This window comes from Metopolophium dirhodum, chromosome 2 (assembly GCF_019925205.1).
Source record: "Metopolophium dirhodum isolate CAU chromosome 2, ASM1992520v1, whole genome shotgun sequence".
Classification (NCBI taxonomy): domain Eukaryota; kingdom Metazoa; phylum Arthropoda; class Insecta; order Hemiptera; family Aphididae; genus Metopolophium; species Metopolophium dirhodum.
In genome coordinates this window covers 19814063-19832340 of record NC_083561.1, presented here as the reverse complement: position 1 = coordinate 19832340, position 18278 = coordinate 19814063, and the positions used below count along the sequence as shown (strand labels likewise).

The 18278-nt window shown below is 28.4% G+C and overlaps 1 protein-coding gene and 1 pseudogene across 1 annotated transcript; both read left to right on the top strand.

Annotated features, from left to right (window-relative positions):
* Positions 1 to 6040: 6040 nt before the first annotated feature.
* On the top strand, positions 6041 to 13563 carry LOC132939846 (uncharacterized). The gene is made up of 6 exons (XM_061007245.1): positions 6041 to 6143; positions 9167 to 9343; positions 9431 to 9553; positions 9636 to 9814; positions 12891 to 12973; positions 13051 to 13563. Exons 3-6 carry the CDS (start codon positions 9503 to 9505, stop codon positions 13053 to 13055), a joined length of 318 nt encoding a protein of 105 aa, XP_060863228.1. The 5' UTR covers positions 6041 to 6143; positions 9167 to 9343; positions 9431 to 9502; the 3' UTR covers positions 13056 to 13563.
* A 2641-nt stretch (positions 13564 to 16204) lies between these two features.
* On the top strand, positions 16205 to 17936 carry LOC132939701 (zinc finger MYM-type protein 1-like; annotated as a pseudogene).
* The last annotated feature ends 342 nt before the right edge of the window (positions 17937 to 18278 follow it).

The window sequence follows — 18278 nt, the reverse complement described above, 5'->3', positions numbered from 1 at the left end:
GCTATAATACTTAATAAATTATTTAAAACTATAATATACAATTTTGTAATGTAAAAATTATTATCCTATTGTACTTACATTTAAAATCTATAGTTCTTATTTAATTACCATATCGTTATCTTATATACAAAAATGTCAAAAATTGTAATTCTATATACCTACCTAAGTTTAGATGATAAATGTTAGGAAAACTTTAAAAATAAAAAATAAAAGTAAAAATAAATACAATTTAGTGACTTTTTTTAATACATGACTATTATAGACAGCAACATAATATCACGATGAATAAACGTAAACATAATAAATTATTTGTAATTTATAATATACAATTAAGTGACTTTTTTAACACATAATATTCTACGCTCGAATAATTATTATTAAACCGGATACCTATTATAATGCCAATAAATATATTAATATAATATATATAAATATATATATACAGCTACAAATTGCAGTATTGATAGTGCAGATGTGAGGTATAATAAAAACATAATGTTTAAATTGTCTTTTATAGATTTTCAGAGAAACGAAAAAAATACCAAACAGCTAAAATATTTCAGTGTAAACTCGCACATTAAATCGATTTTCATACTTTTAAATTGTATTTTTTATTTTTGAAGTGTTGATTAAACGGTATTCACCGCAGTTAGTTAGGTACTAATAGTATAGGTACCTACAACATTTTGATATTGACTATATTATAATGGCGAATAGTGGATATAATGGATGAGAAAAATGGTGAAGTTCACTACACCCCATAATAAATTGTGGGTATAATTAGATTTATCTTACTGTAGTATACTTAGTATATAATATTGTGTACATGGTTTATCCTGCATTTATTTTAAACTGACAACTGATACCTGAACCCATGTTTAAATTTCCAGATGGTGAGCCAAATTTGTAGAGCACCCGTAACTCATCAATTCGTTATATTATTATATTATGTATGCACGTGGACTGGTGCATAAATCAAACTACTATAATTAATTTAAGTCGAATATACATTTTAAAAAAGATTTTAATGAAATTTATACCTACAATTTGACCGTTAAAACATTAAAAAAAAACTATGAGTCTTATTCGAGTGCAGGGTTACATTCTATTGATCAACACCGCGATAAGACTGCCGCAACACTTTTTAAACGATTTGGTAAACATTGGAATGAAATCAGATCTAAATAGCACACACATTATTTTGGAAATTTAATACATTTTGTATCTCGTTTGTGATTTTTCGGCACAATAATTCGACTCGGGTATTAAACTACAGTGTCTAGATGGGTATATACCTATATATTATAATAAATTTTGTATAAAATATATTTAATCAGATTTGACATTCAATACCCAATTCACACATACCTGACATACATTTTGCAGCGCGGTTCAACGTTAAATAAAAAACGTATTTATCTACAATCTGAAAAGAGTTCCAAATCGATATAATAATATTATGCATATATACGTATACGTATTTATTGATTCCTCTCGAGTTTTTTCACGTCGTCCGGTTTGTACCACTGAACGTTATATTATGTTACCCACCTATATTGTATAATAGGTGCCTAAATTTTTTTTCGGGATATTTTCATAATTCACGAAAATATAAAACAATAATATGATACTATCACCTATGTATTATCCTTCTCTCCCGCGGCACCCAAATACTGAAGTGCACCAAAATAATATTATGCTCGCACAATAAACACGCGTCTCACAGACGAGAACCGGATAACGAACTTGTATAAATCGTCGTGTCTCTGCTGGTTTCAGATTACCTTTATATATAGGTACATCTCGCGTGACATGTCCGCGGCGGCAAAGGTCACGCGAGTCCATATAATATTATAATAATAACAATAATATGTGTACATACCCGATTTGTCAGCGTGGTTCTTAACTATGTTATAAAAAACAAACGTCGTACTATATAATGTATAAGCTGTTGTATTATATTATTTATATTATATAGGTGTGTATAAAAAAATCTTAGAGGGTTCAACAAAACAAAACTACAAATTTCTGGATGCTCTACCAGTAAGCATTTTAAATACAAAAAAATGCAATATCATTCGTAATAAAAAAAAAATACTAAATCTACAAACAACATAGGTATTAGTTTCTACTCATAAACGAGCGCATAGAGCTTATGATTTACCGGTAAAATTTATAAAAATATCCTTTGGAAAATTATTTGTTGATTATCTAGGTCCAACTTATTCTAAGCAATTAATACCTTCTGTGTACAAAAAAATATACATTCTGGTTAATGATAAAAAAATGGTTTATAAAATGGTTGTTTTCAAATGTATAATAATATAATATTACTAGCTGATCCCGATCACTTAGTTGCCCGTAAAAATAATTGCTATTGTTCAACTTCTTTTGGGTGCAACTTGGCCTCCCCGGTAAGCAATCCGACTACTCAAATAGGCAACGTGCGAAAAATTGATTTGGTGCATTACACTTGCACCTGATCTGCCCTATTAACCTGCAATGGCAACCAAATAAAAAATACCTATATTAATTTATTTATTCTATAACCAATAACAATCATTTATAAACAAAAATTTACACCGTAATTCTCAAAATTCCCGTTTGAGCATTTCCCCGGATAGGTGGTAGGAGGGTAAAAATACTTTACGACCTATATTCTCAGACCTACTGAATACACACACAAAATTTCATAAGAATCGGTCAAGCCGTACGGAGGTGTGGGACCACTAACACTGTGACACGATAATTTTATATATTATATAATGGTATAAACTTATATTGAATTTACATTAACACAATTTCGCATTCTGTATATTAGTTTATATAATTTTAGATTCTGAGCGAAGCGATGAATGTATTGATTCTACAATGATGTGTGTTTTTTTTTTTATTTTTTTTTATTTTTTTTTAATTTTTAATTTTTTTAATTTTTTTTATTTTTGTGTCTGTCATCACCTTTTAGGACAGTAAAAGTGCTTGGATTTTCTTCAATAGTAACTTTTCTGATAGGAAAGTGAATCTAGTTGGTACTTTGGGGGGTCAAAAGTAAAAATTTCCCAGTAGTTTTCACAAGCGACGTGAAAAACAAAAGAAAAATTAAGGAAAAACGGGAATTTTTACGCAAAATCTGTTTTCGAGAAAATCGATTTTGGTTTTTGGTGTAACTCTAAAACAAATGACCGTAGGGACATGAAATTTTGACTGAATGTTTATATTAGCATTTTCTATACACCATAAAATTTACAAAATATTTTGACTCTTTTTGAGCTGTTTACGGCCATTGTCAGTTTTCAATTTCTTTAGTTTTTTTTTCTATAAATATCAATAAAATTTTATCTGTTGAGTAAAAAAGCTTGAAAATTTAATAGAAGGCTCCTAGTTTATTGTTTCAAAGGCAGATGAAAAAAATTAAAAATCCTTAGTCACAGTTTTTAATTATAAGCATTTAAAGTTCAAATTTTGACAAAATACGGAAAATTCACGAAAAATAGCAAATTATTTTGATGAGAATTCATAAAAATTTTTTTTTTTAAATCTAAGATTTGAAAATGTAATATAAGATTACTCATAAGTTTGTGTACCTTTATCAAAAAAAAAATGTCTAGAAGAAACTTAAATTAAATTTTTATGAGCGTCTGAAATTTATATTTTTACAACATTTGATATTTATTCGATTTCTCATGTAACAATTTTCTTATTTTATTGTAATTAAAACACGAATGACTGTAGATACTTGAAAATTTCACTGAATGTTTATATTAGCATTTTCTATACACCATAAAATGTTGAAAATATTTTGACTCTTTTTGAGCTGTTTACGGACATTGTCAGTTTTCAATTTTTTTAGTTTTTTTTTCTATAAATATCAATAAATTTTTATTTGTTGGGTAAAAAAGCGTGAAAATTTAATATTAGACTCCTGATATATCGTTTTAATAGCAGTTGAAAAATATTAAAAATACATATGCACAATTTTTTTTTATAAGCATTTAAAGTTCAAATTTTGACAACATTTATCAAATTTATAATTTATTAATTATTTTGTGGTTAAAAATTTATAAAATGTTTAACTTTTATGGCTAAGGATTGAAAATTTAAAACAAGGCTCCACGTTAATAGGTTATACATAAATTACTTTATTCACAATAATATCATCAAATATACTTGGTAATATCATAGGGTGACTGACCGTTTTCGCTCAGAATCGTTTTTCTTATACAATGATATTATATCATTGAATTCAAATTTAACATCATCCATTACAGTGAGCCACTTGTAACCTACTGTGCAGCAGAGCGACATCCACTTATCCACCTTTTTATTATTTATCTTATCTTTTATTATTTAGTTAAATTGTATCGTTTTCTATATTTGCCATACTATATTATATATTATGTCCGTTTTCTTAACATCTAAGCTTAAACTGTAATTACTGATTAGTTATTAGATACATTGTATAATTAAATTCATAATTTCGTCAGAAGGGTAACTCGCCTACTCCAACACAATAGCTATATTATAACATAAAGGAGTAGATTTATTTTATTTTATTGTATAAAACGGACGTTACGTCATGTCATATGTATATAAAATAATAAAGTTCTAAAAAAAAAAAAATTAAATACGCGTTATCCGTCCGTTGGCGTCACGTCGTCGAGCATTCTTCGGGGCGCGTGTTCGGAAGACGACCGCGAGCTGAAAAAACTCGGCCCACCCGTAATTTATATATTTTTTTGTCGCCGTTATTGTTACTATTATTATTACACAATAATAATGCGATTGTTGTGAATTTTTTTTTGTTTCGCCTCACGCCGCCGTGAATTAGCTCTCGATGATAATAGCCTAGACCGACGTGTTCGCGTGAATGAGATATTATAGGTAGGTACGCGTACTACACCGCTGGCCGAGATAATTTTGTGGAGATAGTGTGATGCCGGCGCGATGTTTTGTTCGTTTTTATCATCATCGCACGCCGCTCGGCGTTTTTCTCTTGTGTGTCGGCACGGTCTGTGCAACGATATAATAATATAATGTGTATTATAATGTGCACGCAGATCGGCGGGCCATCTTTTCATGAAAAATAATGACGTTACAACGGGGGGACCACACAAGAACGCTGTGTGTACATACTGCTCACGTAGGTTTATAATATTATAATATACCTTGTGGACTATACACGCGCTGACAGGGGTCACTTAAAAATTATTTTTGGTTTCCGGCGCACCGTGATTTTCTAGCACGACCGGGACGAAAGTTTATTTTCCGGAAGCCGGTTTCTATTATTTCCCAGTCACGCGTCATGATAATAATATTATATAAAACAGAAACATTATTAAAAATAGGTACGTATAATATCATGGGTCGTGGTTTAAACGTTAGGTACATATTATTATACACCGTATATACCTATATCCACTTTTTCACGAACATATATGATATATTATTTATAGTTTATTCATGTAAGATAATATGTATTGCAGGTATTACAGGTATTGGATAAAAGTTTGATTTTACCGAAACCATAGGCATGTTTATGCAGTGTTAACAATACGTATTGATTATACTATTATCACGATGCAAACACACGCACTCAGAAACAGAGTAGGTACTTAAAAATATATTATTCAACGCCTCCGAACATCTTCGCCCGTTATAGCCGTTATAGGTACACTCTCATTTGTCCACACGATATTATACATTTAACTATTTAAGTGTATACATTCAAATTCTTTGGGCACACCATAGAGTAATAATATGTGGCACACCCATGGATCACGCAGTGTAAAAAACATATAAAACTTATACACTTTGTAAACTTATACTTATATATTATTCGTCACTAAAACGTTTGTCGATAGCAGTTTCAGGAACCACGTCTGCAGCATAGATAGGTACATTAAAATATTCCTTTGGGTACGTATAATGTTATATATATAACGAACACGCATATATCAAACCGAAAGTGGATCCGACTACACGATAGTCACAAAAGAAGTCATCACCAGACGGGCGACGGCATCTATGAGTATAATCACGTCAGTATATTATAAGACTACAAAAATCTATTGAGGAAAACCGTGGGAAATACTCGTCATTGTACAACAACAATTCTCGAAGAATATTTTATTATTGAGGACTGGGTATTGTATTTGTATTTTGTTGTGACTTTAAGTGTAACGAGAAAACCCGTTCTAACAATGATTGGTGCCCCGTGAAAACTCACATGATGAAAAACGTTTTAACTAAAATTTATATGTGCGGCTTCCACTATCCCAAAATAAATTCTATTTTTAATTTTTTGAAATATGATGATATTATTTATTGCCCATAAGTCAGTAGGCATTAAATCAGTGCGTAGAATATATAGCAGCGGCGACTATATAATTTATCATTATAATTTATATTCCATTTTAAGGTGTCGTCCTATATTACTCAATGCATAATATTATGTTCTAAAATAATATTATTATGTTATAAATACGACTTATCGGTTGTTGAATTGTCTTATAGAGTATAATACTATAATATAATATAGGTAGGTACCTATACTTATTTTCTATATTTTACAAAAATACTCGAATCGTTATTCAAAGTTGTAGGTATACTATATTTGACTATATTATACTATATTATTTGTATTTACGTATTATATAATATGTTATATACCTATATAATAGCTATATAATATAAACATTAAACGATTAAATATTTAACATAACTAATTTAAGTATATAACGAGTCTTTGAATTTTTCAACAAATTTATTTATTTATTGTTTCAGCAGTCTGCACCTATAAAGTTCACATTTATTATACGTTTCTGTAATGACAAAAAAATATGAATAAATTATAAAAAATACTTATTTAATTGAAATTTACGTGATTAGAGTCTTAAAAAAAATGTGCAGTTATAAAATCAAAATTAGATACCTACAGATAAAATGGTTTATTATATCTATAATATGGTATATTATCATCTGATAAAAATTTGAAGTCTTTATCAAACAGATCTTTGGTCTTACAATATCAGTATGGCAGTTGGAAATTTGTCTCAAAGTCTGCTTGTTTATCGCCATTAAGAGGATGTCAGCGGCCAGCGCACTATTTGTTTTCTCTCTCTGGTCCACGCGCAATATAGACAGAACGCATTAACGCAGAATCAATTTTCCTATATTTTTAAGTAATCTTAGAGTAAAATTACCCATTACAAAAAAGATTGAGAATAATATTTTCGAGGGAATGACTTATCGATTTTATATTTTATTGTTATTTGACTTTGTATTCAACTTTCAAAATAAACAAAAAAATTTTGTAAATTTAAATTATGTTTAAATTGTTTTAAGACAATATTGAAACAAATTGATATGTCATTCCCTCAAAAATATTATTCTCAATCTTTTTTGTGATGGGTGATATTACTCTAAGGTTACTTACAAACAGAAAAAATGATTCTGCGTAAATGCGTTTTGTCTATGTTGCGCGTGGGCTAGAGAGAGAAAACAAATAGTGCGCTGATATCCTCTTAAACATTTGCTCCTACGGAAAAAATATTTTAGTGGTACCCTGCTCCTAGAAAGTTTATTGAATAATACTCGACGCGGACGTATATTATATAGTGCAGTAGACTTTAAAGTCGAGAATGCAGCACAGTTCCTGCAGCCATACTGTATATAAATAAAAATAAATATTTCAATATTTTTGTTACGATAATTCTTTATAGTCTATACACGCGTGTATTTTAATATAATTTAACTTAATATATTACATATTATTATTTTGTTTAATATAACCGTCTGCAGTTGAATAGTTTATATCAACACAAGTCGAAAAGTATTTATTGAAACGTCAGTGTCAGTTGACGTTTACCATAATTGAGTCTTTCCGACGAGCATAATGTGGGCTCGTTACCGTTTGCTATACATAATATTATAATAATATAATACACCATGTGGTATTATGTATATGTAGAGGATGAAGTCTTCGGGTCATTGTTTTCCCACCGGCTTGGCGTGGTAAGGCGAGAAATGCTCGTGTGCCTGTGCACTATTCAAGTTCAGTAGCCACACGAGTCAACAACTCTACACACACACACACACACACACACACACACACACACACACATACACACATACACAACATGGTAAACGTATTTATTTAGTTTTGCATTATTATTATTTCTTTTTTTTCTTTTACCGTTTATATTATTCAACTTTTTTCCCTTGTGTTCTTTGCCACGTCGTGTACACCGGACACGGGTAAACAGCACCTATCGTGCACTTGTTTTTTTTTTTAGTTTTTTTATCTTCTTTATCCATCGCACTCACGTCTCTTCATGACTCTTATAAATACCTACCTATATCTTTTCGCGCAACTATCCATAAAATGCGATCGAGCACAATAATGTTGAAACCGTTGCGTGAAAACATATACCACGCGTATATACTATAATATATTATAAACTTATAAAATATAATAGCTCATTGCTCGACTAGACTCAAAATACTAATATCTACTCGATATTTAGTAGGTATCATCGGAAATATATACAAAATATTACGCATTAGATGTTAATTCAAAAATGTTTTATGTTTACAACTTACGACGAGTCACACAAGTGTATAATAATTACTGTTTTATTTTTGCGAGTATACCCGCAATATATTATAAGGTATATATTTTATCCCTATTATATTGTATAAAATACCAAACATGGACTTATATAATATTAAAAATTACATTTAATTTAATTTTCAAGTCGATTGTGAATATTGAATATCTTAACCGAACCGTACCTATTTAAGTTTAATTAAATAACGAACTGCTAGATTTTCTTAGTTATACAAACAATGTTATACACCTATTAATAGTTACATACAAATATATACTGTACTATAATAAACAACGTACTTATTAAACAAGCTTATTATTTAATTTTAATATAACTTATGATGCACTTGAAAATTGTCGTAAATATACATTTATAAAACAATATAAATTATTCAAATATATTTAGTCAAAAGGAAAAATAATAAATATATAAGTAAATTAATATTTGGGATTTGTAGATTGTCTCTGATAGCGAGAAAAAAACTATACTGTATGTTATATTTAACACTGCACAGTTGTTGCTTCAACCTTAAATTTGCATGAATTTTGTTATTTAAGTATATGGAGAAGAATAAAAGATACCCAATATATTATATATACAGTTCATACAAGAACTCTCAAGTTTCCAGTTACCAAGTCGTTTAACTGCGTTAAGCGCACGAGCGGATTTCCTCACTCCATTAGATTTTCCACTCTGGTGCTCATTGTCTTAGTCGTCGCAGAGTTACTTATAAAGTAAATATTATATTATATGTAATACGATTTGTTATTAAAATACACACTTGCATAGTAAAAGTACCTACTTTTTTTTTTATTATTAAGACAATTTACAATCTGTATACAAAAATTACAATAAGCAAATTAGATAAAAAAAAAAAAACAGAATAAAATAACATGAATATCGTGTTGAGGAAGAAACCCAGTGGTAACACCTCTTCAAAAAAAGTACCTACTTGTAATATTTATTTTGTTAAATTGAATATAATATTATGTTAAACTATATGAATGATTCGATTTGATTTTACAGACGTGTAGGTGCGATGAAAGAAAAAATAAATTTTTATTACAGGTAACTATATATTTGTTTTTGTTCAATTTCTCACAACGTCGAAACATGATGTCAGCTGGAATGGTCCTCCTAAATGAAGAATATAATATTGGAACAAGGAAACCAGTTATTTTGAAGCGACTCAATCAATGTAATAGGTAATTAGTAATTATATCCAATGAATCTAACACGCCACAGTAGCTATACATAACGCCTTTGTAAATTGCTCGAAAACAAATTCCCGTAATTTAAACGATTTACGAGTAAAAAAAATTAACGTAATCAACTTAACGTAAAAATTCTTAAATTGAAACCAATTACATTTTATTTGATGTTGGTATGATCTATTTAAAAAAACTTTTTTAAACGACGATCCGTTATAGGTACCCACATATTATACAATAACATAATATTTAACATATTTTCTTAACATATATAATATATATACGGTATAAATAATATATAGGATGGTAGTAAAAACAACAGTAGTTGTTCTTTGTTCATGGCAAAGTATATGACGCGAATATTCATAGTAATATAATATAATATTATTATGTAAAAAACTTTTATTAATAAGTTTATAGTGATCCCTTATTGTCATTTGCTGTTATTGTATAGGAGTAAAAATATTTTAAAAAGACAAAGATCTATAGATCATTGTAGAATAGATTATTTATATACTTAAAACAAACCCACATATTGAGAATGTTTTCGGTACCTATCCAAATAATAGAATTATAACATTTTTTTTACTTTACATATTATTATTTTAGAACCTCAATAACTCTAATTATTTTTATAAGTAGACTTTTCGATAACTCGAATGAATGTCTTGGCCAGTGCATTTCAATAATATATATAATATAACCTAACCTATAACAAATTTTCTTATAACTATATTTTTTTGTTTTGTCCTCGACTTATTCGAGTTATCGAGGTTTTACTGTATAGTGTATATATATATATATATATATATATATGTATATACAGTCGAGTCACGATAACTCGAAGTTGAAGGGAGATACAAATTCATATCAAGATATGTATTATTCGAGATACCTAACTCGAATTTATCAAAATAAAATCAAAACTTCGAGTTACCTATGTAATGAAAAATAGTTTTAAAATTTTACGATGAAAACGTTATGACAAATATAATACATTTATGTATATACATAAATGCTATACAAAAAATAAATTAAATTAAAAAAATAAATACAATGCAATTATAAGTATGTACACATGTATTATTTATGAGAGACAGTAGAAAAATAATTTGTTATTAATTTTTGGTTTTTTGGCTGTTTATTGACAAAATCTTCTAATTTGCCTATGAATTCGAAAATAGAAGTATCCACGCTTTCGACAGATTCAACAAATTGCCCAACAGTTTGTAATGATGACATTGCTTGGTTCGCCGTAATCATATTTAAAGTAGTTTCAGGCTCATCATTTTCATTATTTTCGGAATCACTATTTGAAATATTTATACCCATGATTTCGTTATCAGTTAACAGTCCACTGACTACAACATTATCACCGATTGTAGCATATGATTGAAATGTAATCTCTTGATCGATATTAAGTTTATCTGCTAAAATTTGCCAATCATATCCACCATCATCATCGTCAATGTTTTCTAAACCATCACCATCATACATATGACGATTTTTCCAATTTCCTAACCAGCCTTGACTTGCTTTAAAATTAGAATAACCGAATTGAGTTGCGAAATATTCTGCTTTTTCTTTTAGTATTGGTCCACTTGTAGGTATATATTTATCTCTACATTGAGTAAACCATTTGAATAAACATACCTCTACACTTGGATATTCTGCTGGTTTTGATCTTTTACAGTCACCTTTATTGTTTTTAAATTTTTTTTTAAATATCCGCCTTATTTTATAAAATGTTGACAGCGTATTTGGAGGAATATTAAATTCTTTTGCGATGTCTTGTTTTTTCCGGTTACTTTTCTCCATCATTGTATCACATGAACTTTGTCAGCTATAGTTAAATGGTTTAATTTTCGTTTTTGAGACATGTTTAAAAACATTAAAAAATACGCACGACAAACAGGACAGGTAGAGTGTAGACACATACTAACTAATACATACTTATTATTATTGTGTGTGCGCTAATAATCAGTTTCTATCTACTCATTTAATCTTTATTATACAGTACTGAAGTAGATAAAACATAATACATAATAATTAACACAATAATCACGAAATACCCGGAATATCCAGATATAAAAATATACTTCGACTAAGCTATTCATCACAATTTTATATTCGAGTTAACAAGACTTATAATACATTGAGTGTTATTATAATTTCCAGGGGAATAAAAAAATAATCGAGTTGTCGAGTTCTTCGAGTTATCGCGATTCGACTGTACTATATATTATATAAAGAGTTATTACTTATTATAACCAATTTAACGATTGCGGTAGTTAAATCATTGTATTTCTATTCTAAAATAATATATAGGTTGTCTCATATAGTTACGTGTATACCTGCAGGCACAGACACCTATACTACATAGTACATACCACGACAATGATGCAGTACCTATAGTAAACAACATATTATATGGTATAGCCTATATGTAGGTACTAGGTACACATAGACGGTTATGGTATAGGTAGTTGGTTAGTAGTTATAGGTACATGATTGATTTGGATTGTTTTGGTCCATCATCATTTCACGTCTCTGCCGCCGTTCAAATAACCATCGTAACCGTTATTTCCATTATGGTTTCCGCCTACGCCAACTCGGGATTTCGACGAGTATAGGCAGGTACCTACTTTTTTTTCCCTCGGGAATATCGTACCGGCGTAGTGCAACTGCAGTGTAGGTAATTACATGCCACGGAGTATGTTCTACACACTATATATATATATTTATATTTTATTGTCGTCGCACAATATTCAGAATGCTGAGTCACTATACCTACTAATAATAATACTCAAATTAATGAAATTTCTAAATTTTATCCTTCACATGAATAGGTACCAGAATACAATATAATAATATAGTAGGTATTGCGTATTTGTGTAAATTTTGAAATTTTAAATGAGCAATTCCAGCGATAGTACCTAAAATAAATAAATACGATTTTCGTAGCAATAGAAATAAATTAAAGAAAAATAAAATTTTAATATTTATGACAACAATATTGTATATTATTAATTGTATTGTAATTACATATATTATATTTATATCCCCACAGGAAATCCACGGAGGGTAGTTACGGCACTGCTATAAATCTCGGTAGACATGTCAGAGTTGAATGTCCGGAAAAAAATGCCCTAGGTAAGATATTACCGGAATAAAATAAGGCAAACTTTTTGGCAAAGTTGTTTATAATTAAAAATTGGATAAATGTACAGATTAAATAGATGGATCATTATTTACCCTGGGCTAACACATAAGACAAATTAAAATTTTTCAAAATATAATACCTATCTACTATGAATTATAACGAACGCACGGGTCAAACGAAACGATAACCTACACAAACATCTCAGCATTATGAAAATTCAAAACCATATAAGAGTCCATGCAGCAAATTTCTGCAGTTCACTTCATAAATCAACAGGCTCGTTACACTTCAATTTACACATATCTCCACCACCTCAAAGACGTCTCAAACGCGGTCGCCCACACGATATTATTAGATAATTATTATAAAGTATTTTTATAAACTATACGTGTAATTATATAATATATTCTTCATCTTTACACTTTATACTAAACATTATAATGTCTAACCAGTAACCAACCTTAAGTATAATCACTATTCAATATTGTTATTATTATATATTAATCACTATCATGTCAAAATTGTCAAAAATTATCTTGTAAATACCTGTAGATATAGATATAGCTTACATAGGCCAGGAATATCTTATCACATACAATTAAGAAAAAAAAAATGATTTATCATACACATATAGCTATAAATATATGTTATACAACATTGATTATATTTACAAAATAAACAATTCATATAATATTGTTTCCTATATAATATTATACTGTTATTATAACCTAACACGAGGAAAATAATTACCAATTAGGTATAAAATATAGGTATACCTATACAGAGTACAGGTACTCACAAGTTACAGACTCGTAGTTGACAATTATATACGAAGTGTTTTATAGTGTTTGACTAATCCTACTGTGTGTTCCTATTTTATTCTTTACTTCGATACTCTATTTTTTTCGATTTCGGACATTTTTACCGTGGGCAATTTTTCCGGAATCCAATTTCCCGATGGTAGTACCATCAATTACCACGGGCATTTTTTAAAAGTTATTTTTATTCATTAATGTTATAAATTATTTTTGAGTTGTTAATGATTAGTGAATGCAACTAATAAAAATGATGACCAGTCAAATTAATTTTTTTTATAACTTTTTTAATTTATATTTATTAGTCATAACTCATAATTATAAAAATGTTCAATATTTTTTGTAAGAAATCATTTATTTATAATTTTTAAGAAAAATAACTCAAACCTAATTTATAATATTGATTAATAGAAAATACATTAACATTCTGGTTACCATTTTTATTATAATATAATATTAATTAATCAATATTATAAATTAAGTTTGAGTTATTTTTCTTAAAAATTATAAATATATTTTTTCTTACAAAAATTAATAAAAATTACGTACATTATAAAAATTATTCATATTAATGCTTAATAAATACGAATAATAAAAATAATAAAAACAATTAATACAAATGTTAGATACATTTTAATTAAGATCAATTAATTAAAACATTATGAACAAATATGACTCATAAATATAACTATAATATGCAAACTTCACGTAGAACAACCACTTTGATCAAACAGAGTTTTTAGTAACATTTTTATTCAATTTACATTTTTTTATAAAATATTTTTTCTCTAACATGTTTTATTAAAGTTTTTATCAAACATAGATTTTTTAAATATTATGGATTCTTATTCCATTTAGAATCTTTTTATTTAATATTGATTGTATATAAAATGAAGATTTGTTATCAATTCTTTTTATTACATAATTTATATTATTTTATAATACATGCATTTTTTTTTATCAAATATAGATTATTTTAACAAATTTAGATTATAAATTATATTTTTTATTAAATATATTTTTTACGATATATCGATTTTTTTATGTAAAATATTGTTTTTTTTATCAAACTGATCTTTTATAAAAAATTTTAATAAAAGATTTTTTATTGATTTTTATCTAACAGAATTTTTAGTAATATTTGTATTAAATTTACATATTTTTACAAAATAATTTTTATTTAATATTTTGTATTTTTTTTAGATTCTAAGCGGAGCGATGAATGTATTGATTTTACAATTATGTGTGTTTTATTTTTGTTATTTGTGTACACTATAAGTTGTTGAAATAATGCTTCGATTTTCAATATCAGTATCTTGTTCGATGGGAAAGTGAATCTAGTTGGCGCATTCGAGAGTTCAAAATTTAAAATTTCACGCAAATCGGTTTTCGACAAAATCGATTTTGGTTTTTAGTGTAATTTTAAAACAAATGACGGTAGAAAAATGAAATTATCACTGTTTGTTTATATTAGCATTTTGTATACACGATAAAATTTTCAAAATATTTTGATTTGTTTTGAACTGTTAATAGACATTTTCAGTTTCCAATTTTTTAGTTTTTTTTTACTATGAATGTTAATAAAATTTTCTTTAAAAAGCTTGAAAATTTTTACAAAGCTCCTGATATATTGTTACAATAACAGATGAAAAATATTTAAAATACTGCCATAATTTTTTTTTACAAACATTAAAGTTCGAATTTTGACAAAATACGTTAAAATCAAAAAAAATGTGCAAGTTATTTTGTTATAGAAGTTCATAAAAATTTTTCTTTTTAAATCCAAGATTTGAAAATTGAATACAAGATTCCTCATAAATTCAACTTAAAAAAAAATATACAAAGATATATACCGGGCGGTAAAATGGAAATCCCCAAAAGTGCTGGGCGCGCATATCACGCGTAACCCCTACACAACCAGAGACTGAAATCTATACCACGGTCCTTACAAAAACCTTTTGGTTACATCTTATATTCATATAATAAACTCCTTGAGTAAACAATAAATATTTTTCTTTCGTAGAATAATCTGGTTGTTGCATAGATCCCGCCTGGATAGTGCATTACCTTTGACGTGACCAATAGTAATCACTATACTGATTATAGTGATTATATATTTTTATGCTTGTTTTAATATAGTAGTTATTATTTATATTGAAATCCATACCACGGTCTTTACAAAACATAAACTTTTAGTTACATCTTATTTAATATATATTCATATTATAACCTCTATATACATGACGCTTAAAATACATAAAACCAAATCGTTTCTTTCATGAAATTGTTTTCGTAGAATAGTCTGGTTGTTGCCAGTGCCGCAACAATAGGGGAAGCAGGGTATGCAATGCATTCCCTGGCCAGGTTTTATGTTATGGGGGGGGGGGGGGGGCCCATCATCAAAAAGGAAAAATTAAGCAATTTATTATTAAAAAAAAAAAATAGAAAATGTACATTCCATATTTCTATAATAGATTGATATTACAATCATACGCCAAATGATGAATAAATATCCGATAAAATTGAGACCACTGATAACTGATAATCTTTGTTTACATCTACGATGGTAATTCACATTTGAAAATTAAAAATAGATTTATTTATAACTCTCAACATAGTACACACCAGTGGCGTAAATACCGGGTGGGCAAGGTGGGCAAACGCCACGGGCCTCGGGACCGAAGGGGGCCCCAGCCCAACATACAATACCTACACTATTGCCCATTGGTTATTTCTATATTCGTCATTCGATTCAAAATTTCACAAAAATATGTATATTATTTTGATATCTGAAAAAAATACTAGGAAATACGGACCTTATATTGGTACTATATGTAGGTATATGGTTTATACGCTAATAAATAATAATATATTATTGGAGTATTAAAAAATGTGTGTGCTACTCGATGGGAAGCAAGACACAACGCCGTGTATTCACTAAAATTAAATTTTATAAATGTTTTAAAATCTTTAACCAATATATTATTAACAAGTGACAAAAGTGATGAAAAAAATAGAGCCAAATCACTGAAAAAAAAAATGGAATCATTTGAATTTGTTATGTTGATGACCATTTGGGAAAATATTTTAAAACCTTTATCAATTGTATCAAAGGTATTACAATCACCACAAACCAATCTTCACAAGGCATGTGATTTATTGCAAGGAACAATTTTATCAATTGAAAAAATGAGAGATGGTTATGATGAAGTCGTTGGGTCAGCAACTGAATTATGCCATAAATGGGGTATATCCACCACAAAACCTGCAACCCGTAGAATATATTCAAAACAATACTGTAGAGAAATTCAAGGAGATAGACGATTAGATGTTTAGATGTGCCCGAAGAAAAATTTCGTATAGCAATTTTTTATCCTCTCATTGATACAGCTTTATTTCAGTTACGAGATCGATTTAAAGGACTTCATTCCGTTTCAAGAAATTTTGAATTTTTACTTCCACAAAATATAGTTACCATGAAAGAGTCAGAAATTGTTAAATCTTGTTATGATTTCATATCATTTTACAATAATGATGTGACATCAGATTTAATAAGACAATTAATTTCATTAAAAGAATTTATTAAAAATACAAAAATTCAAACTATTCAAGAATTGTCATCTTTTATAATTGAATATGATCTTTCATCTCTTTACAGTCAAATTATCACTGCTTGTATTATATATTTAAGTCTCCCAGTTACCGTAGCTACGGCCGAAAGGTCATTTTCCAAATTAAAACTCCTCAAAAACTATCTTCGGAATTCTATTTCGCAAGATAGATTAACTGGCATAAGTATACTTAACATAGAAAAATCAAGGACAAAAGAACTTGATATTGAAAAACTAATACATGACTTTTCAAACATGAAGGCAAGGAAAAAAAACTTTTTAAAATAAAATATTTGTATAATACCTATAATATTGTTTATTTTTTGTTATTGAAATTTAAATATTATATTATTTAATATTTTAATAAATGAATTGCTTTTTATTAATTTGACTATTTGACTACTGATAACTGATGTATTGTTGGAGATGTGTTTAAAAATATGATGAACTTAATATAACCAACATAACTATACTCTTAAAGTGCTTGAAAAGTTTTAAAAATTGGGGGCCATACATTTTATTTTGTATTAGGGGTCTGCTAAAGGTTATCTGTGGCACTAACTTTATTTCATTATACTGTTTAGTACAGGTACAGGGGCCCCATAACATTTTTGGCATCAGGGCCCTACAATACCTAGTTGCGGCACTGGTTGTTGCATAGATCCCTGGATTACCTTTGCCGTGATCGATGAACACAGAGGCGTGACAAAAGATCACATGCCACCCGCGAAATAGCTCACTTCCCGGCTCCCGCCCTTGCCCAACAATATGGGTTCTAATTGTCACTCATATTTTAATAGAATAGAAAAAAACTAGCAGTTTACATGTAAAATGTCAACGCTTCGCTCAAAACAACACTGTATATAAAT

Bases quoted from the DNA above. Each gene is read 5' to 3' on its own strand.
- LOC132939846 (XM_061007245.1), top strand. From the start codon at position 9,503: ATGAATATCGTGTTGAGGAAGAAACCCAGTGGTAACACCTCTTCAAAA. The intron at 9,554-9,635 runs GTACCTACTTGT...TTGATTTTACAG, and splicing joins GTAACACCTCTTCAAAAAAA to ACGTGTAGGTGCGATGAAAG. The intron at 9,815-12,890 runs GTAATTAGTAAT...ATATCCCCACAG, and splicing joins CGACTCAATCAATGTAATAG to GAAATCCACGGAGGGTAGTT.